Source organism: Rhincodon typus, chromosome 5 (assembly GCF_021869965.1).
Source record: "Rhincodon typus isolate 14 chromosome 5, sRhiTyp1.1, whole genome shotgun sequence".
NCBI lineage: Eukaryota > Metazoa > Chordata > Chondrichthyes > Orectolobiformes > Rhincodontidae > Rhincodon > Rhincodon typus.
Window position 1 is genome coordinate 23,950,358 of NC_063336.1, and position 22,320 is coordinate 23,972,677.

The 22,320-nt window shown below is 41.0% G+C and overlaps 1 protein-coding gene across 1 annotated transcript in view; it reads left to right on the plus strand.

The window, feature by feature from the left end:
* The window catches only part of crybg1a (crystallin beta-gamma domain containing 1a), an 84,933-nt gene that overhangs the window by 58,970 nt on the left and 3,643 nt on the right, over nt 1-22,320 (plus strand). The window contains exons 13-19 of the mRNA XM_048596700.1: nt 4,989-5,115; nt 6,742-6,774; nt 11,352-11,464; nt 12,241-12,370; nt 16,114-16,253; nt 18,669-18,792; nt 20,383-20,541. Coding sequence (XP_048452657.1) covers nt 4,989-5,115; nt 6,742-6,774; nt 11,352-11,464; nt 12,241-12,370; nt 16,114-16,253; nt 18,669-18,792; nt 20,383-20,541 — 826 coding nt within the window. The remainder of the gene's footprint in view (nt 1-4,988; nt 5,116-6,741; nt 6,775-11,351; nt 11,465-12,240; nt 12,371-16,113; nt 16,254-18,668; nt 18,793-20,382; nt 20,542-22,320) is intronic.

Genomic DNA, 22,320 nt, shown 5'->3' on the forward strand with positions numbered 1-22,320 from the left:
AGTACTGACTTGTCTCTATCTACTGAGATATAATTATGCTGTATTGTTTAAAGTATTAATTTAATAGTTAATTCAAAAACTTTAGTAGAGGATTTGTTTTTTCTGTGCCATGCTATAACTAGCACTTCCCTCTACAGGAAAAATTGAAAATTCATTTTTCCAGTGGGACAGCAAATTGGTAGTTGCAGATCAAGTGCTCTTTGTACATCCTGGCCAGCTTTCTGCCTGTACCCAAGTAAAAATTATGCTCTTGTGTTTTCATTGTGACTTACATTGCATTTGATATCATAACGTGTACCTGCCTCTTGGTTTATTCATTGATTTGATTTGCAGCAAAGGAGCACCTGTGTTGATAATAAAACAGCAAGAAGATGTTAAATCCATTTACAAGCCTTGAATTAGTGCTTGCTTCACGTATTTCAATCTTTTAAGGCAGCTCAACAACCCAAAAGAAATTTGATGTTTGCATTCAATCCATGAAAAGTAGAACTATGCTTTGCCCACATTTTTGACGTAAAAATGGATAAATCATCTGATTGTGTACTTAAATTTATTTTCAACCTGGTATTCACAAATGAAAGAATGTGAAATATATTTCTGACACAAAATGCATAAATTGTAAAAACCGAAAGAACTGCAGATGCTGTAAATCAGGAACAAAAACAGAGGTTTATGTTGCTTCAACTTGCAATAGCAATCAATGCAACAAAATGGCAGCAGTGAGGTCTTGAAAGAGAATTTGGATAACACACTGATTTTTGTGATCCTGAATAATCTTGTCTTGTTCTGTACTCTCATCATCATGGGAGCTATTTCTTGCTTCATTTCAAATATTTAAAGTAAAACTTTCTATTGTTTATAATCATTTACACTTTGAGCTCATGTACATATACCATAGAACACCGTATATAAGCCAACTTGTAATATAAAATGAGCACACTTTCCTGGTGTGAAAAATCATGTTTAGGCATATGAGATAACAAGGTGTAGAGCTGGATGAACACAGCAGGCCAAGCAGCATCAGAGGAGCAGGAAGGCTGACGTTTCGGGCCTAGACCCTTCTTCAGAAATGGGGGAAGGGAAGGGAGTTCTGAAATAAATAGGGAGAGAGGGGGAGGCGGATAGAAGATGGATAGAGGAGAAGATAGATGGAGAGGAGACAGACAGGTCAAAGAGATGGGGATGGAGCCAGTAAAGGTGAGTGTAGGTGGGGAGTTAGGGAGGAGATAGGTCAGTCCAGGGAGGACGGACAGGTCAAGGGGGCGGGATGAGGTTAGTAGGTAGGAGATGGGGGTGGTGCTTGAGGTGGGAGGAGGGGATAGGTGGGGATAGGTGGGAGGTAGGACAGGTTAGAGAGGTGGGGACGAGCTGGGCTGTTTTTGGGATGCGGTAGGGGGAGGGGAGATTTTGAAGCTTGTGAAGTCCACATTGATACCATTGGGCTGCAGCGTTAACAACATTCTGGCAGTAGTACTGAAGACTTGTGTTTCAAAACTAACGTCACCTCTGGTCAAGCTGTTACAGTACAGCTGCAACATCAACACATTCCCAGCAACGTAGAAAATTGCTCAGGACTGTCCAGTCCATGAATAGTATGACGAAACAAACTTAGTCAGATATTGCCATACCAATCTACTCTCTGTTATCAGCAAAGTGATGGAGGATGTCATTGACAATACTATCAAGTGGCATTTGTTGAGCAATAATCTGCACAGTGATGTTCAGTTAGGCTCCATCAGGACCGCTTCAACCTGACTTCATTATGAATTTAGTCCATCGTGAACAAAAGAGCTGAACTCCAGAGGTGAGATGTGAGTAACTGTACTTGACATCCAGAATTATTGAGTGCAGCATCAAGGAGCTCTAGTAAAACTGGAGTCAATGGGAATCAGGCGTGAAATCTCTCCATTGGTTGGAGTCATAACTAGCACGAAGTAAGTTGGTGGTTTTTGGAGACCAATCATCTTTATACCAAGACATCACTGTAGAGGTTTATCAAGGTAGATATTTTCAATCAGCCCGTTTGGAGATGTTAACACACCATTGGAGCAGGTGGGACTAGAACATGGCTGTCCTGGCTTAGAGATAGGGACATTACACTGTGCAACAAGATTCCTTTAAATTCTTCAGAGTAGACCTTAGACCTAATCTTCAGCTGTCTTCACCAATGATTTTCTCACCATTACAAGGGTCAAAAGCGAGGCTGGTTGCAATTAATTGTACAATGTTCAGCACCATTTTTGACTTCTCAGAAACTGAAGCTGTCAGTGTGCATATGGACAACATCCAGCTTGTGCTGATCAGTAAGCAACAAGTTATTTACATTGATGCCAAACATGCCAGCCAATTACAACCTCAAACAAGAGAGAATCTAGCATCGCTCCTTGATGTTCAATGGCATTGCCATATTTGAATTGCCCCACAATCAACATTCTGGTGGTTACCATTCACTGTAAACTGAATTGGAACAGCCATATAAATATTGTGGCTACAATAACAGTTAAAAAGCTAGGAATTCTGCAGCAAGTAACTCACTTCCTGTCTTCGTGGTACTTACAGGCATTTACAAGGCCCAAGTCAGAAATGCCCTCCACTTGCCTGAATAAGTGCCCTCCAAAAATACACAAGAAACTCAACACCATCCAGGACAAAGCACCCTGTCTGATTGACATCTTTCCACCACTTTCAACATTCACATCCTTCACCATGACTCACAGTTCATAGGAACCCTACAGTTCAGCCTTTCGAGTCTGTATTGACCCTCTGAGGAGCATCCTATGCAGACCCCCTTATCCCTGCAACCCTGTGTTTACTATGGCTAATCCACCTTGCATGCACATCCTTGGACTAAATGGGCAATTTAGCATGGCCAATCCACCTAACCTGCACATCTTTGGACTGTGGAAGGAGACCAGAGCACCTGGCAGAAACCCAGACAGACACAGGAAGACCATGAAAAAGTCTCACAGACATTTACCCAAGGCTGGAATCAAACCCAGGTCTCTGGCTCTGTGGGGCAGCACTGCTAACTATTGATCCGCCATGCCATCCTATTGGAACAGTGTGTACCTTGTTAGATTTGAAAATGGTGACCAACATCTGCAGGTCATATTTTATGTGAAATAACCTGAAAGTTTCTTATTAATGATCATCCAGATAGACAAATATTGAGATTTTTTTCTTTTTCACTGGATCAGTATTTTGGACCCTCCTACCTTAGGTCAGTTAAAACTATAAGGCTACAGTAGTTCAATAAAGAGGCACACTGCTTCTCAGGAAAACCTGGAATGATTAGTAAATGAGCCACTGCCAGTGTCACCCACCACAAATAAATTGGATTTACAGTCCTGAGATGGACCCCAGTCTTGCCAGTAATTCACACTCTGATGTAGTTAGTTGATAAAGCTGAATGGCGTTAAAATAGAAGTCCACATCTGCTTAAATTTGTTTTCTCCATGTTGACTAACCAATAGGGCAACTAGCCTGTAATTCCAGATCATGAAAAGCAGAGAAATGAGGTCGACCACTTAGCTTTAAAGTGAAGATTAATGGTGACTTGCATGGGAAGTAGGGTAATTTCTACTAGAGTGCTGTATACAGTGAGAGTATCAGGTATCTGCAGTCAAAAGCACTGTTTGTCTAATAACCTCTCTGAACAGGTTGATGAGAAAATATCTAGCAAGATTGCCTTTAGGGATCTTGTGGTACAGTGGTAGTGTTCTCTTCCACCAGTCATCTCTCTCTAATGAGAGGTAGCCTGTGGGACTGTGTGACTTTACCTTTACCTCTGGACCAAGAGTCCAGAGTTCAAGCTCCATCTGCTCCAGATACGTGTAATACTGTCTCTGAACTGGTTGATTAGAAAATATCTAGTAAGATAGCCCACAAACTTGACTATAAACTTAACCAGTTCCTGACAGGCCTAATGGTTGGATCCAGTGGCAGATCAGGTCTCTCTGAAATGGAGAGTGGTGGATCTTGGTTGCCAACTGTTCCTTCATATTTTTAAAAATTAATTCTTGGGATGCGAATGTTTCTATCAAGGCTAAAACGGACTGCAAATTCCTACTTGCGTTGAAAAGATAACAGCAGTTAGTTTCCTGAATTGAGTGGCTAATTGCGATATTTCACAAAGAGATAGAAAGTCTATTATATTGATGTTAACCTAGAGTCATAAGAGTTAGGTCAGTTAAAGATGGCAGTTTTCCTTTCCTAATGAGATCGCCTAGTTTTGCCTTGCAGTGCTTACAAACATACGAAATAGGAGCAGAAGTAAGTCATTCAGCCCCTTAAGCCTGCTACACCATTCATTTAAGATCATTATTCGTTTGTATTTTGACTTCCATATCCCCAACTAAGCCTTATAAAAAAAACACAAATTCTATCTGCAATTGTAAGCTTGGAATCATTATACATGGAGACATCAGCAAACATGATCATTGAGAAAGCGGTCGAAATATTGAAGGGGTGTGTTGACACAAATACTGAGATTACCTCCACTGGTCAGTGGGTATGAACTGATCAGATACTTACTAATCAGATAACAATTTAAAATAATTGAAGGAGCAATGTGGATTTAAAGGAAAGCTTTCTTTGTACAGTGTGGTGGGAATGTGGAATTTTCTGCCACAAACACATAGTTGAATCCAAGTGCATAAGTTCTTTATAAGAGGAAATTGGAGAAATGATTAGAGTAAAAGGGCAATATTAAAAGGAATGAAAGTAAATTGAGAGTGGATCAAGACTCTTGAAAAATATCAAGAGGTACTTGATAGATTGAAAGGCCATTATTAATAACATTCCATGCAGCTAAATATTCTGGTCAGAAAACTTAAGTGAGGACTTGTTGAAATTCACTTTCTTTTCAATGGTGTGGTTGCTAAGTTTTGGAATCTCAAGAGTTCTAAAATTGAACAGCTCCATTATGGATTGGTTAAATATGCTGACACAAGTAAGTATAACAATTGTCTTCTCACCTTGATTTGTAGCTGGGTTGCGTATGAGAATACTGACTACACAGGTGAACAGTATGTTCTGGAGAAAGGACTTTACAGTAGCTTGGAAGACTGGGGCGCGATAAGTTCGAAAATCTCCTCTGTTCAACCTGTTCTCTTGGTAGGTGATTAAATTTACCACTTTGTATGTTTAAAATGGATTCAATAATTTAAGAGGCAATTTATTAATTTGAGGCTGATGTTTCAAAAATTTCCAGTAATGTAAAAGCCTATTACAAGGTAAAAGGTAAGACACTTGTAACATGTTAAATTTTTAAATCATCTTAACATTGAAAATTTTAGAACAACTGCTTGGAATGGAAGGGAAGGAAAAACTGTAGAAAAAACAAATAGGTTCCTCCACCTCTCTTTCCCAAAACATGTTTGCAGATCATATTGATCATGTTTGATTTGACTTTTACCTTTGAGACAAGCTATCTGGTAATTCTACAACATACTGAAATATATTGTGTAACTTTCTGCTGAAGTGGCATCTATCTCCCAACTACATAACATAATAATACTAGCAAATTTTATTGTGTGGTAATATACTCTTATAAAAGTCAATCACATTATAAAAATGTTACAATTGTGTGCACTTCCTTTTAGAAATAAATTATCTTCCTTTTATCTCTGGCTAGGCAAGTTGAAACCACTGTTAAGAAGGCTTATAGAATCCTTGGGTTTATAAGTAGATGCATAGAGTATAAAAGCAAGGAAGTGTTGCTACATCTCTACAAATTATTGGTCACACCAAATTTGGAGTATTGTGTTCAGTCCTGGGCACCCTATTTATGGAAGGGTGTCAAAGAATGCCAAGGAGATTTACTTGAGTGACACCAGGAATGAGGGATTTTAGATAGAGAAAGATTAGAGAAATTGGGCTTATTTTCCTTGGAGCAGAGAAGATTAAGAGGTGACTTTATTGAGATATTCAAAATTCTGAACAATCTTAACGAGATAAAGAAAGGTATTCTGTTTCCATTAGTTGGCATGTCAGCAACTCGGGGTCACAATTTCAAGATCGTTAACAACAGAGCCAAGAGTGAAATAAGGAGAAACTTTTTCACTCATAGTTGTTGGGATTTGGAATGTGCTGCGTGGGAGAGTTGTGGAGTGGATTCCATGGGACGTTTCAAAAGACAGCTGGATAAATGTTTGAAAATGATGAATTTGGAGGGCTACTGAGATAGAGCTGGAGAATGTGACTAGCTTGGTAGCTCTTTTGAGGGCCAGTACAAGCACAGTGTGTCGAATGGCCTCCTTTTGTGCTGTAAAATTCTATGATTCCATGTCCATAGCTCAACCATGAAAATGAGTATGAGACAAAAGACAGACAGACAGAAACAAGAATGTGACAGATGAGCAAAGAAGCTGCGATGGAAATCCAATCATGATCCATTTCTGGCTGATCTCAGTAAGTTGTTCTTCCCACAGAGTCATCAAAACAGTTGTGGAGTCATGAATAATTTAAGAATGATGATTAAGCTATTTCTGGATGATTTAATTAAGACAGGTAAAATGGACTTTAGATCATTGCACCCACTTAGCAGTTTTATTGCCAATAAATGCCATCTTCCAACTAATGAGTTCTTTCCAGAACATAAGGCAAAGTAGCTGTTTTGGAGAGGAGTGGGGAAGAAAGCGGGAGGACGGAGAGACGCTTTATAGCCATTAATTATAGCTAAGCCTTTTTTTTAAGCATTTGTTAATGAATAACAATAAACCTTAATCTTATTTTTTACAGGATATTGAGGACAGTGAACTTTCTAAGTTCAAGGTATGATGCAAAGTTCAATGTTTTTATTTACTTTTGTAATATTTGGTGAGCATTTAGGAGGAGTGGTTAAGCTATGAACAAGATTTGCCCAAGTATGGTTAGAGTGATTTATCACAACCTGCGGTTTAAAGCAACGAAAATTGTTACAACATTGATGCAGACATTTTGGGCAGCAGAACCTTTCCAAACATTAATGTCATTTTGGCACCAGCCATAAGGAATCTCTGCATGTTGAGCAATAGTGATATCATCAAGCAGGCTGAACAACCAAACACGTCAAAACAAAATCCCTCTGACACCAAACCAGGAAGTAGCAAACATATTTTATCATAGGCTGTGACTCGTATAAACACAACTTGTAGGTGTTGCAAGGAGCACGCAAGTGCAAACAGAAAGCCAACGTCATTGGTAAATGACAGAAAGCAGCAGGCAGTCTCAAAGAGCGCTCTGCAAGAAGTGCCAGTTTATAAAAGTTCCTCAGAAATTTAGAACTTGTTTCTGAAAACTAATGTAGTTCATTCCATGTCATCCTCCTTGCTATCAAACAAAACAGAGCCTGGCTGGCCCTTTGCGTCTCTCCCCAACTGCACCCCACACCCTGTGCATGCTTCCCCTCGCTCTTATTCCTGGCACTGGTCTTTGTCCCTGCACTCATCAGGGAAGGGAAGCTTCACTTCATCAGAAGCAGCCTTTGCCTCTGTCTGCCCCTTGCCCTCAGCCTCCCAGACCCCTTGTTAGTGGCATTTGAACTGATGCTGACATCACTGTGCACCATTGGCTAGGCCACTTTGGCACTATGGCTAATCACTCCATTTTTCATGCTGTTCAGAATTTTACAGGAAAAATAAAGTTAGGGACGTACATGCAGAAATAAGGGACAAGCGCAATTTTTTTCTTTTTTTTTTAATCCAAACGTCCGTGGAACTTTTACATGAAACTGAAAAAGCTGACATCTTCTTTAACAAAGCATCACTTTTGCAAATTTTTACTGTAAATAAGTGTCTATAGGTGCAAGTTCATGTCATTTCAGTGATTCTAGATGACTAACATCATTAAAAAATCTGGCAATGTGCCCTGTGGAAGAGATCAAGGACCAAAAGTGGCCCATTCAACCCTTCACATCTGCTCCACCATTTAATCAGGTCATAACCAGTCCGATTCCTGGGCTGGCAGGACTGACATATAAGTAGAACATAGAACATAGAACAGTACAGCACAGTACAGGCCCTTTGGCCCACGATGTTGTGCAGAACTTTTACCCTAAACCTAAGGTCTATCTAATCTCCACTGCTACTTTATACTATCATACATATGCCAATCTAATAGCCACTTAAATGCCCCTAACGAGGCCGACTCCACTACCCTCTCCGGCAATGCATACACGCCCCTACCACTCTCTGAGTAAAGAACCTACCTCTGACATCTCCCCGATATCTACCTCCTTTCACTTTAAAACTATGTCCCCTCGTAAAAGCTACCTCCACCCTAGGAAAAAGTCTCTGGCTGTCTACTCTATCTATACCTCTGATCATTTTGTACACCTCTATCAAGTCACCTCTCATCCTTCGTCGTTCTAAAGAGAAAAGCCCTAGCTCTCTCAACCTTTCCTCGTAAGACCTTCCCTCCGTTCCAGGCAACATCCTGATAAATCTCCTCTGCACCTTTTCCAACACTTCCACATCTTTTCTGTAGTGAGGCGACCAGAACTGGACCCAATACTCCAGATGTGGCTGAACCAGGCTTTTGTATAGCTGGAGCATAACTTCACGGCTCTTGAACTCAATCCCTCTATTAATCAAAGCTAACACACCATACACCTTCTTAACAACTCTATCCACCTGGGTAGCAGATCTCAGGGAACTGTGAACATGAACCCCAAGATCCCTCTGCTCCTCCACACTGCCAAAAATCTTTCTGTTAACCCTGTATACTGCTTTCAAGTTTGTCCTTCCAAAATGAATCACCTCACACTTTTCAGGGTTAAACTCCATCTGCCAATTCTCAGCCCAGCTCTGCATTCTATCAATGTCCCTTTGTAACCTAGAACAGCCCTCTGCACTGTCCACAACGTGACCCACCTTCGTATCGTCCGCCAACTTGCTAATCCACCCTTCCACTCCTTCATCCAAATCATTTACAAAAATCACAAATAGAAGAGGACCCAGAACAGATCTTTGTGGTACACCACTCGTAACTGAGCACCATGTTGAATATTTTCCGGCCACCACCACCCTTTGTCTTCCAAGGGTCAGCCAATTCTGAATCCAATCTGCCACATTTCCCCCCATCCCATGCCTCCTTACCTTCTGCATGAGCCTACCATGGGGAACCTTATCAAACGCCTTACTTAAATCCATGTATACCACATCCACTGCTCCACCTTCATCCACGTGTTTGGTCACCTCTTCAAAGAATTCAATAAGGTTTGTGAGGCATGATCTACCCCTTACAAATCCATGCTGACTATCACGAATCAAACTGTGTCTTTCCAAGTGATCATAAATCCTGTCTCTCAGAGCCCTTTCCAATAATTTGCCCACCACTGACGTAAGACTAACTGGCCTGTAATTTCCGGGGTTATCCCTGTTCCCTTTTTTGAACAAGGGAATGACGTTTGCCTCTTTCCAATCTTCCGGCACTGTACCCGTGGACAGTGAGGACGAAAAGATCATCGCCAAAGGCCCTGCGTTCTCGTCCCTCGCTTCCCACAGAATCCTTGGATAAATCCCATCAGGCCTCGGGGGCTTATCTATCTTCAACTTCCTCAGAATTCCTAGCACATCTTCTTTACTAATATCAACCTCCTCTAGCCTACCTGCCTGTTTCACAACACCCTCCTCTACAACGAGGTCCCTCTCAGTTGTGAATACTGAAGAAAAGTATTCATTAAGGACCTCTCCTATCTCTTTAGGCTCTCTGCACAAATTCCCTTTACAATCCTTGATCGGCGCTACCCTTTCTCTGGTCATTCTCTTGTTCTGCACATACGTGTAAAAAGCCTTGGAGTTTTCCTTGATCCAATCCGCCAAGGTTTTCTCATGCCCCCTTATAGCTCTCCTAAGCACTTTCTTCAGCTCCTTCCTGGCTAACTTGTATCCCTCTAGAGCCTTTTCCGTTCCTCTTTTCCTAAACCTTACATAAGCCTCGTTCTTCCTCTTAACCAGTCGATCGACCTCTCTTGAGAACCATGGCATGAATAGAGTCAATAGATCGGTTAGGACTATATTCACTAGCGTTTAGAAAAATGAGGGGTGATCTCATAGAAAACTATGAAATTCTAACAGCTCTACAGAGGTAAATGCAGGAAGGATCTTCCTGATGACCAGGGCGTCCAGAACCAGGGCTCCCAGTCTGAGGGTAACATGTAGGCCATTTAGGGCTAAGATGAGGAGGAGTTTCTTCACTCAGAGGATGGTGAATCTATGGAATTCTCTGGCACAGGATGCGGTTGAAGCCAAAACATTGAATGTTTTCAAGATGGAGATAGATGTAGTTCTTATGGCTAAAGGGATCAAAGTGTATGGGGCGAATGCTGGATAGGGTACTGAGTTGGATAATCAGCCATGATCATATTGAATGGCTTACTCCTGTTCCTATTTTCTATATTTCTGTGTTTCTACAGCTGATCTGATTTTAACTCTACAGTCTTGTATATCACTGATGATATTTCATCCCCTTGGTAATCAAGACACTATCTACCTCTGCCATGAAAATATTTAAAGATTCTGCATTATTGCCTTTTGGGAAAGGGAATTCCAAAGAGTCTCAACTGTCTCAGAGTGAAACAGATCCTCATTTCTGTCTTAATTTGGCGATCCTTCATTTTTAAATTATGTTTAAACTTAGTTTCAGATTCTTACACAAGAGGACACATCCTTTCCAAATTCAAGCTCCCCCAGGAGCTTCAATTTAGTTTCAATTTAGTCACTCCTGACAGGGCCCCATGGTTCAGTGGTTAGCAATGCTGCCTCACAGCACTAGGGAGCTGAGTTCAATTGCAACTACAGATGACACTCCATGTGGAGTTTGCACATTCTCCCCATGTCTGTGTGGGATTCCACTGGGTGCTCTGGTTTTCTCCTACAGTCCAAAGATGTACAGGCGAGGTTGATTGGCTGTGCTAAATTGGCCATAGTATCCAGAGATGTGCAGGGTAAGTGGGTTAAACTGTGGGAAATGCAGTGATGGGGGTGGGTCTAGGTGGGAATGCTTTTTGGAGGGTCAGTGTTGACTTGTTGGGCCAAATGGCCTGCTTCCAAATTGTGGTGTTTCTATGATTCTACGACACCTGTCTCTGGATTCCGTCACTGAAATGCCCGTGTGTGGAAGTTGGAAAATCCTGTCAGTTTTCAGACTAATGAAGATTAATAGTTTTCCTGTCATTGCAATCTTAAAAACTGGACAGTCTGAAGTACAATCAGAATCAAATGTTACACACTGTTTGACATAAATAAAGGAATGGGTATGTTGTTTCATGAAAAAGTATTAAATTAGGATGTATTCTATATTAGCATTATGGTTATTTTTGCATAGCATTCTGTGTGCCATTTATTATCGATAAAACTCTTGACTTGCAGGTGCAATTTTTTTCGGAGCCTGAATTTCAAGGGAATGCACAGATTTTTGACATGGACATAGCCCAATTTCCAGATGGTTTCTCACCCAAGTCCTGCAAAGTTCAATCTGGCAGGTGATGAAAATTAACTTCAGACATGCATCGACTTAAGCAACTCATGATAAATTGGTTTGAAGCACAATTTTAACTATTTTAACTGAATTAATCTATATAATTGTTTTCACAACATTTAACACTATAAACAGCTAATCATTCCTCCAGAAGAACTATTAAAACGTGTTAAAATGTTCCTCCAAAGGAACTGCCTTGAATTTTGATGGAAAATTAGCTCTGTTAAAGTTTCAAAGTACAGTGCATATTGCATTGTCTCTGTGTGAGAAAACCCCGTTGACTATAAAAGAATACAAATCCCATCTGAGCATATTGCTGCTGTGAAATGCTTCTCTGTTGAGACCCTTTGCATGCAAGATGGTTTGTTGAAAACTGTATTTGTTTTGCTTCCTTTATGGATCCTCGTACACTACATCTTCAGTAGTTTGCTGAGAGTACCTCATGATTAGAATTATAATAAAAGGTATATGTGTAAGTTTAAGCTTTCACTTTAAGAATATCAATTTGCTTACAGTTAATGTATCTGGGAATTCTTAGACCTTAAGATTCTTTTCAAATGAGTGTTTGAACCTGATTACTAACAGACATGGACTGATATCACTAGATTAATTCTAAATTAGCAATGTCGTTGTAGGTGAAAATTGGATAAAAAAGGAGAAATAATAATTTGTGCAATTATATTTTTTTTTTAAATGAGGAGACCATCTGTTGAGAATAGGAAAAGAAACAGGAAGATACACACTCAGAAACTGTGAGTCATTGTATTTTTCCCTTTGCAGCTGGGTGGCTTATGACGCAGAGAATTTCACTGGTAACCAATATGTACTCGAGGAGGAAACCTATCCTGATTTGATCATGATGGGATGTACAAAGGGTGACTGTATAAAATCTGTGAAGAGAGTAGATTTTGTAAGTATCTTTTAGATATTTAGATATTTTAGTTTTCATGACAATGACATCTGATATCATTGATGTGTCCTAAAACAAATCAGCAAGCAATTTCCCTTTTAAGTAGAAGATGCATGACTGATAGCATCAGCATGAAGTCACAGCATCCAATCCTAATGTTGTCCTTTGTAATTCAACCCAAAGATTACTAAAAGGAAGCCCTCAAACAAGAGATAGTAGGAACTGCAGATCCTGGAGAATCTGAGATAACAAGGTGTAGAGCTGGATGAACACAGCAGGCCAAGCAGCATCAGAGGAGCAGGAAAGCTGACGTTTCGGGCCCAGACCCTTCTTCAGAAATGGGAGAGCGGAAGGGGGTTCTGAAATAAATAGGGAGAGAGGGGGAGGCGGATAGAAGATGGATAGAGGAGAAGATAGGTGGAGAGGAGACAGACAGGTCAAAGAGGCGGGGATGGAGCCAGTAAAGGTGAGTGTAAGTGGGGAGATAGGGAGGAGATAGGTCAGTCTGGGGAGCACGGACAGGTCAAGGGGGTGGGATGAGGTTAGCAGGTAGGAGATGGGGGTGGTGCTTGAGGTGGAAGGAGGGCATAGGTGGGAGGTAGGACAGGTTAGGGAGGCTGGGACAAGCTGGGTTGGTTTTGGGATACGGTAGGGGGAGGGGAGATTTTGAAGCTTGTGAAATCCACATTGATACCATTGGGCTGCAGGGTTCCCAAGCGGAATATGAGTTGCTGTTCCTGCAACTTCGGGTGGCATCGTTGTGGCACTGCAGGAGGCCCAGGATGGACATGTCGTCTGAGGAATGGGAGGGGGAGTTGAAATGGTTCGCGACTGGGAGGTGCAGTTGTTTAGTGCGAACCGAGCGTAGGTGTTCTGCAAAGCGGTCCCCAAGCCTCTGCTTGGTTTCCCCGATGTAAAGGAGGCCACAACGGGAACAGCGGATGCAGTATACCACGTTAGCAGATGTGCAGGTGAACTTCTGTTTGATGTGGAAAGTCTTCTTGGGGCCTGGGATGGTGGTGAGGGGGGAGGTGTAGGGGCAGGTGTAGCACTTCCTGCGGTTGCAGGGAAAAGTGCCAGGTGTGGTGGGGCTGGAGGGGAGTGTGGAGCGGACAAGGGAGTCACGGAGAGAGTGACCCCTCCGGAAAGCAGATAAGGGTGGGGAGGGAAAGATGTCTTTGGTGGTGGGGTCGGATTGCAGATGGCGGAAGTGTCAGAGGATGATGCGTTGGATCCGGAGGTTGGTGGGGTGGTACGTGAGGACGAGGGGGATTCTTTTTTGGTTGTTATTGCGGGGAGGGGGTGTGAGGGATGACTTGCGAGAAATGCGGGAGACACGGTCGAGGGCGTTCTTGACCACTGAGGGGGGGAAGTTGCAGTCCTTGAAAAACAAGGACATCTGAGATGTACGGGAGTAGAATGCCTCATCCTGGGAGCAGATGCGGTGGTGGTGAAGGAATTGAGAATAGGGGATGGCATTTTGCAGGAAGGTGGGTGGGAGGAGGTGTATTCTAGGTAGCTGTGGGAGTCGGTGGGTTTGAAATGGATATCGGTTTCTAGGTGGTTGCCAGAGATGGAGACAGAGAGGTCCAGGAAGGTGAGAGAGGTATTAGAGATGGTCCAGGTGAACTTAAGGTTGGGGTGGAAGGTGTTGGTAAAGTAGGTGAACTGTTCGAGCTCCTCGTGGGACACAAGGCGGCGCCGATACAGTCATCAATGTAACAGAGGAAGAGGTGGGGTTTAGGGCCAGTGTAGGTACGGAAGAGGGATTGTTCCACATAACCTACAAAGAGGCAGGCATAGCTTGGGCCCATGCGGGTACCCATGGCCACCCCCTTTGTAGGAAGTGGGAGGAATTGAAAGAGAAGTTGTTGAGGGTGAGGACGAGTTCGGCTAAGCAGATGAGGGTGTCAGTGGAGGGGGACTGGTCGGGCCCTCTGTATGGGGAATGAGCAGAAGTTCACCTGCACATCTGCTAATGTGGTATACTGCATCCGCTGTTCCCTTTGTGGCCTCCTTTACATCGGGGAAACCAAATGGAGGCTTGGGGACCGCTTTGCAGAACACCTACGCTCAGTTCGCAATAAACAACTGCACCTCCCATTCGCGAACCATTTCAACTCCCCCTCCCATTCCTCAGACGACATGTCCATCCTGGCCTCCTGCAGTGCCACAACGGTGCCACCCGAAGGTTGCAGGAACAGCAACTCATATTCCGCTTGGGAACCCTGCAGCCCAATGGTATCAATGTGGATTTCACAAGCTTCAAAATCTCCCCTCCCCCTACCGCTTCCCAAAACCAGCCCAGCTCGTCCCCATCTCCCTAACCTGTTCTTCCTCCCACCTATCCCCTCCTTCCACCTCAAGCCCCACCCCCATCTCCTACCTACCAATCTCATCCCACCCCCTTGACCTGTCCGTCCTCCCCGGACTGACCTATCTCCTACCTACCTCCCCACCTACACTCACCTTTCCTGGCTCCATCCCCGCATCTTTGACCTCCTATCTTCTCCTCTATCCATCTTCTATCCACCTCCCCCTCTCTCCCTATTTATTTCAGAACCCCCTTCCCCTCCCCCATTTCTGAAGAAGGGTCCAGGCCCAAAATGTCAGCCTTCCTGCCCTGAAACAAGACTCTTTTTTTTTTTTCTCTCTTTTACAAAGTATGTATGCCAGCTGTGCAGTTGTGCTCTTCTCTAAACAACCAGTATTAGCATGAAAACTTGAATCTTCAATAAGTGTGGAAAGATTAATTGGAACTGTGTGAATTCCATTTTTCTGTTGGAGATCCCTACCTCTCAATTGCTTGAGCACCAGGCCCATCCCTGAACGAAAATGGCTTGCAAGTGTTTCGATTAACACCTTAACACCAAGTAGTTATTAAATGACATTGCTATTACACACAATCTTTATCTCCTAATTTTGTATTTAAAATTCCCAAGAACAAGATTGCAGCATCTTTGATGAAGTGAGAATGAACAGAAATAGTCCATTTGACTCATTGTGCTTCTGCTACTACTTTGAAAGGGAGATCCTATTAATCCTACAGCCTTGCACATTGCTCTGACAATGTCTTCACTTTGAGATTTATGCTTTTTAAAAACTATTATCAGTTGGGTATCCACCACCCTTTTAGAGAGTGCATGTCAGATAATAACAGCTTGCTGTGTAATTTCTTTCATCTCATCATGTCACCTCTTGTTCTTTGCGAGTTATCTTAAATCTGTGTCCTCTAGGTAATGACCTTTCTGTCACTTGAAAGATGTTCTTTTTACTTGCTGTATCAAAATCCTTAATGTCTTTGAGCACCCATGTTAGATTTCCCCTTATCCTCTCTGCTGTAAGGGATTATCCCAGTTTGTCTGGTCTTTTTCTGTAGCTGAAATCTTCTTTCCATGGTACTGTTCCAGTAAATCTTCATTGCATCCTCTCTAATAGCTTGACATCCTTCTTTACAGTATTTTGCCCAAAGTTGGCTACAATACTTGAGAGGCAACTTAACCAGTGTCTTAAAAAGAATTAGCATATCTTCCTTGATTTTATGCCCTATATCTCTATTTATAACGCTACAGGCCCCTCATCTTTTCAACATACTTTCAGCTTGTCCTGTTACCAGCAGAGAGTTGTGTACAGACACCCTAGGTCTGTCTGCGTCCCTTATAAATTATACCCTTTAGTGCATATTGCCTCTCCTCATTCTCTCTATCAAAAAGAATTGACACTTTTGTTTTTTGTTTTGATAGTGCTTTTCTATTCCAGCAATAATTCTGTTTGCAAGGGAGAAATTTCAAGGAAAGAAAATTGAATTGGTTTCAGAAATGCGGAATCTGGCTTTGCAAGGATACAATAATCATATCTTTTCTGTCAAAGTTAATGGTGGCATGTAAGTACATATTTGTCCTAAATCATTTAATACACAGGATACTCTCTTAAAAAAGATCTGTACGTGTGTTGGGAGACTGTAGACCTGGCTATTGCATATTTGTTATTACCAAATTGTATTTAACTCCTTACCTTCCATATTCTAATTAGGGTTCACTTTAAAAAAGAAGCAATTGAGTGAAATTTCCCAAAATTAGCAAATACGCTTTATAAATATTAATTATTTTGTTTTTGTTTGAAACATGTTGAGCATTAATAAATGGAGAGAGTGGTATTAAAGCCTGCGTTGAAGAGCAGAGGTTGGTGCATTATATAAAAGAGCCAGGATATAGGTAAACCTATGCACATAGTGGCCCCCCAAACCATTTGGCAAAATTTAAAGCTGTAGCTTTGCTCACACTGTACCAACTAACTGAAGGGATTTCTCCAGTTTCCTCCAAAATCCGGAAGACAAGAGACTGAGTAGACAAAAACAGAGAATGTTGCAGAGACTCACGAGCCCTGCCAGCATCTGTAGAGAGAAAGCAGAATTAACATTCATGTCCATGGATCCTTCTTCAGAACAGATGCTGCAAGCCTTACTCAGTTTGTCCTTCAATTTCTGTTTTTGTTTCATATTTCCAGTGTCCATAATTCTTTGTTTTATTTTAGCTTATGAGGAAATATATGTGTAATTGCTTTTACTCAATACTCAATATTTTGTTTTAAGAGAAGAAAGAAAAGTATTGCACCTTTTGAGCTCTCAGGCATCTTAACATGCTTCACATTTGTTTGAAATATAAGCACTGTTGTAATGTAGGGAATCTTAATTTCCATCTCTATGAACTTTCTTTGAGTTTGCAAAGCAAAAGTGGTCTGACTTCCAATTGGCTGGGATGGTTTTGATGTGAAACAGTTTGGCAAAAACCTCAGTTTAACTGGTTCAACGTTTAGCTCCCATTGACCCAACATTGTGGTACCAAGCTATATTTGTTGGTCTTGCTGGATTAGGAATAATTACATCAAATTTCAGTTCAACTCCTCGAAGTATCTTTGCTTATTTTTTTTCTGTGGTTTTGATTGCAATGTAAGAATTTTGTGCATTAGTGTTTTGCTGACTATTACAAATGTACAGAAGCCACCAAATGTCGGGTCCTAACATTGTAATACATCCTGTAATATGCGCAACAACTTATATCTCCAACAGCCAATATCATATGTGAGGGTACCTCAACAACAGATTTTTAAATTGTTGTATAAAAACTCATCTGGTTCACTAATATTGTTTAGGGAAGGAGATCTACCGTCCTTACCTGGTCTGGCTGACACGTGACTTCAGACCCACAAGCAATGTTGTTGTTCTCCAGGCAAATAGGAATGGACAATAATGCTGGCCTAGTCAGCAACACCTACATCCAATTATTAAAGTAAAATAACCAGGCTGAGTCCAGAAGAAATGATCTTACCCTGACACACCAATAATAGGCAGATTTTTGTACAGTCTGCAACTGCTTCAATGAGGTCCTGATTCTGACCTCACATATTGAAGCCAGTTGGCAAAATTGCCTTAAGACAGAAATTGCTTTTGTTTCTTATCCTATGCCTATGACTCAATGTGGCATTTCGGCATTCAGCTGAAACTTTCCAAAAACATCTGTTAACTGAAAACACTATATCAAGCCAATTCCAACTCTGTGACCAATAGATCTAAATGGACCTTGGAGATCAGATCACCTGTCCACACATAATCAATATCGGTTCCCACAGCACTCAGACGTTACACCCGATTTCTGCAACATATGTACTTTGGTCTCCCTCCCACAAAGTCATGGCTCTCCATAGTTTAATTCATGATTTACTGTGCTGGCACATATTGAACCTCCTTATTTGCATAGAGGAACACCTTTCATCAAAGAACATTTTCAGCTGACGGGTAATGAAGCACTTCAATTGACACAGAAAAACCCACACGTTCATCTGATATCTTATGGCCTCTATTCAAACACAGTGCACACCCTACAAACAGAAACAGTCCCTGTTTGGCACATCTGTTTGATTACATTACTGGCCATAAGCTGGTAACTAACCCAGGTGTTAGAAGTCCCAAGTTGCACAGAATATCTGGACAACCCTCAACTGCTTAATGACAGCTCAGGGAAGATGTGGCCACTTGCTCCACAAGTGAAACATAATGGGGAGCTCAAATTGTGACTATGGCCATCCAATTCAGTCCATTTCCTACAATATTAAACTTCTGACCAGAGAGGCCCATTCCTGGTGGCATCACGACCATCCCCGTTGTGCCAGCTGAAGCAATTTTTAATGTATTGGGTTTAAGTCCCATCTGTTCACTGTAAGCACCATTGTAAAGCTATTTTGTGCTTAAAGATTACTGCTGAAATGTTTAAAATATTTCTTGATTTATTCTGCAAAACAGATGGGTGGCTTATGAATGCGGCAACTATCAAGGACGTCAAATTTTGCTACAGCCCTGTCAGATATCTAACTGGCGTCAGCACACTGGATGGCACAGGATTGGTTCTCTACGCCCTTTGCCTCAGGTCTGTATGTGTTTAGGTAGAGAATTCCACTATGTGAAATTTAAAGTCCGAATCTGTTGTTAATATCTCTGAGATATCTTTCAGGTTGTTCACTTAATCAAAAATGCCAGTTACACCTATTTGTGAAATACTAAATTGATTGATAGTTCATAAAAGTTAATCGTTATAAAAGTAAAAATCAAATAAATTCCATATTTCCTTCAATGTTTAAACATTATCTGCATCTGCAATTATTTTTGAAAAGATGGGAGAAAAGAAATTAGGTTTTCAAAATATTCGTTCAATATATGAGAGATTCTCTCAAGATGTGCTCTCAAGATGTTCAAAATTTTTGACAAGATATTCTCCTTTGTTCTTCAGATGTTGTTGAACCAGCAGTATATTTCTAGCTTTTAAGGTTTCACTACAAATTTCTGACTTTGTTTCTATTTGTTTTCCATATTGGATTGTTTTTGAAGTTTTTTGGCAATATATTTGTTTACTTATTTTGCGTTTTCAAACATGATGCATAATGAATTCTGCTGGCCCCTCTCTGGCACCAGCTGCTGTATAATTGTTTGGGTAGATATGGTTTGGATGGTTCTTAGCATTTCATGTAATTTTCATACTGCCTATGCAGCCCTCTGAGGCCTGCATGCAGAGCAACCTCTGCACCTTATTTGCGGAGATCATTGGAGTGACTGCGCACGCAACCATGCAACCTCTGCACCTTATTTGCGGAGATCATTGGAGTGACTGTGCACGCAACCATGCAACTTAAGGGTCATGTTGATGGTCCCCTTGGTTGGTGAGTCTAGATTTAGGGTGATTATCTCAGAGGAAGGGACAGGCCTCTTAAGATCGAGGTGAGAAAGATTTTCTTTATTCTGAGTGGCGAGACTTTGAAATTCATTACACCAGAGGGCTTTGGAAGCTCTGACATTGAGCATGTTCAAGTCAAAATCAATAGATTTCACTTTACAAATGGTAACAAGGAATATGGGGCAAATGGTGCAAGACGAAAATGGTGCGAGAGGCAGATGATCAGCCATAATCTGATTGACTGAGATAGTAGGCTTAATGGACCCAAATAGCCTATTGTGGCCCTTATTTCTTATGTTCCTATAAATATGCCCAATTTTTTTTCTTTCTCCCTTTTGAAGAAGTAACCAATCTTCACTGGGCATCTAGCAATGGCAGGAAAGTAAAAAAATTAGGAATTATCTAAACAAGGAAAGGGAATTTCACAATTACATCAAGGCGCACGTTACTGGAGTTTAAACAAGCAATTCGGCATTGTTAGTTTAGTTTCTAATGTTATTACAATACTGCTTTAAAATATTATACTTTTTAACTCATTTTTTTTAAAGAAGACATTTATGTGAATTGTGGAAAGATAGAACACTCATTTGCTTCCTCCTCGGTTAGTTCTGGCACAATTTGGGATTGTATGACAAATGTAACTGTTTATTTTCACAAATCTGGAAAAACAAAGTCCAAGTTTATACTGCATGTGTGGAAAAGCCATGGCTTAAACTTGCAATAATCTAGAACAATAAAAAAACACAATAGAAAACTACGTGACATTTACCAATTCTGTCTTGTTTACAGAGTCGAGTGTATTTTCGGATACGAAACAGAGCTACTGGAACATTCATGACGTTTGACGGAGACTTGAATGAAATCCACATGGTACGCGTGCAAGCGTTAGAAAGCACAGGAATGGATGACCAAATCTGGTTCTACCAAGATGGATTTATCAAAACCAAGGTATTCAAAATATTGAGTCTAATAAAAGAAGACCCTAGCCTATCTTTTTCAACATAGCTTCTTTGTGTATTATCTTTTAATTGATTTTTTTTGAAAATGGGAGACCTTAGGTTAAATTTCCAAATGCTAGTGGAGTCAGGACCTGATGCTGATGTGATTTAAAATTCTGTCCTGGGAGGACTTTGCAGGATCCTAACATCTCTAAGAAAGCTTACAGTTTCCAAAGTGTTGTCGGGGGTGGTGGATTATGATCTTAGCTGATAGTACTACTGGAGGAGTTGGGTTCCAGACTGAAAAATTGCTTGCTGGATTTGTTTTTCTTTAGTTACCTCACATGGTGGATAGTCACTGAGACATATTCACATGAGGCTGCCAGTTTTCTTTTAATGGAAGAATAGAAGTTCATTTCATAAAAGAAGATTTAATAAAGACAAACCTTTGAAATACAGAAGACCAATAGAAAGATCTTAAAACATAGACCAAATCATTAGTTTCAACCTGTCTTCTGCCACTGTCCATTATGGAAATTTAAGTCCAGAGAAATGATACCTTATATCTCAACACTTTAAATTTCTACTTCGCTGGCTCCTCATCTTTCCTTTTCTATGGAGTGTGGGGACAATTCAATGACATGAACTTTTCATAAGCCTGACAACCTAAACTTCCTCAATTCTACTAAACTGCAGATTTCCAACCAAACCCTTCTGATTTGGAGTTTTACTAAACCCTTCTACCAAGGTGATTTGTTCTCTGAACTGCCTGAATTCCTTCGTAGGAGAGAAACTAAACTTGCTTCTGAGCTTAACTCTGGTATTTTCTGAACTGAATTTAAGAACTTGCTTCATTGTAGATTCTTCTGAACTGAAAACAAAGGTGATGACCTTACATATTTGCCTTGCATAAACTGAACAGTGTAAATATCTTTCCATTCAACATCACAGGAGTTCATATTTTTCTGAAGAAGGGTCCAGACCCGAAACATCAGCTTTCCTGCTCCTCTGATGCTGCCTGGCCTGCTGTGTTCATCCAGCTCTACACGTTGTTATCTCAGACTCCAGCATCGGCAGTTCCTACTATCTCTGAGGGGTTTATATTCACCTGTTTTCTGACAATCATCCAGATTTAGGTTATTGTTCTGGAAGGACTCTATAACCTGGGGTTTGACTGATTTTGAAATCCACATTTCAAAATTAAATTGCCTACAATTAAAGACTTAGTTAGCTTCTTTTGGGAACTTGTTAATATGGTAGCAAAGCTGGGGCTGCAATTTTAAAATTCGATTCCAGAAATATAAGCAGTCTGGAGCATGTTATTACATAATTGTTGAATTCACGATGGGGAGTTCTGAAAGTTTGCTTGTATTATGAGAAGTGTTTTTTAAGGGGGATCTTGAATTAGGACAGGTGCATTATCTTCATTGTGGCCGTCTGGGCACTTTCACTTAATGTTATGCTATGTGTCCTTTGAGGAGCTTATTGCTGTCAGCAGCATGGCATCAGCAGCCTCCAATATGACTGCTGCCTGCTTTCCACTCATGCCAAATAGGCAGCTCTCCTGTCCAAGAGACACTTTGCATTACTAAACCCATCTCATATCAACACAGGGACTTAACATTTAAAAATAGCATCATGTCAAAGACACAACAAAGGCATAGGGTTAGGGCCCAGAATATATCTGGGTGTGGACTTCTCAGCTCCACTTTGAAAATTTGACCCCTTATTCTTGACTGCAGAGTGCACATTCTGCAATTTAACCAATTTCCAAAAAATGTATTCATTT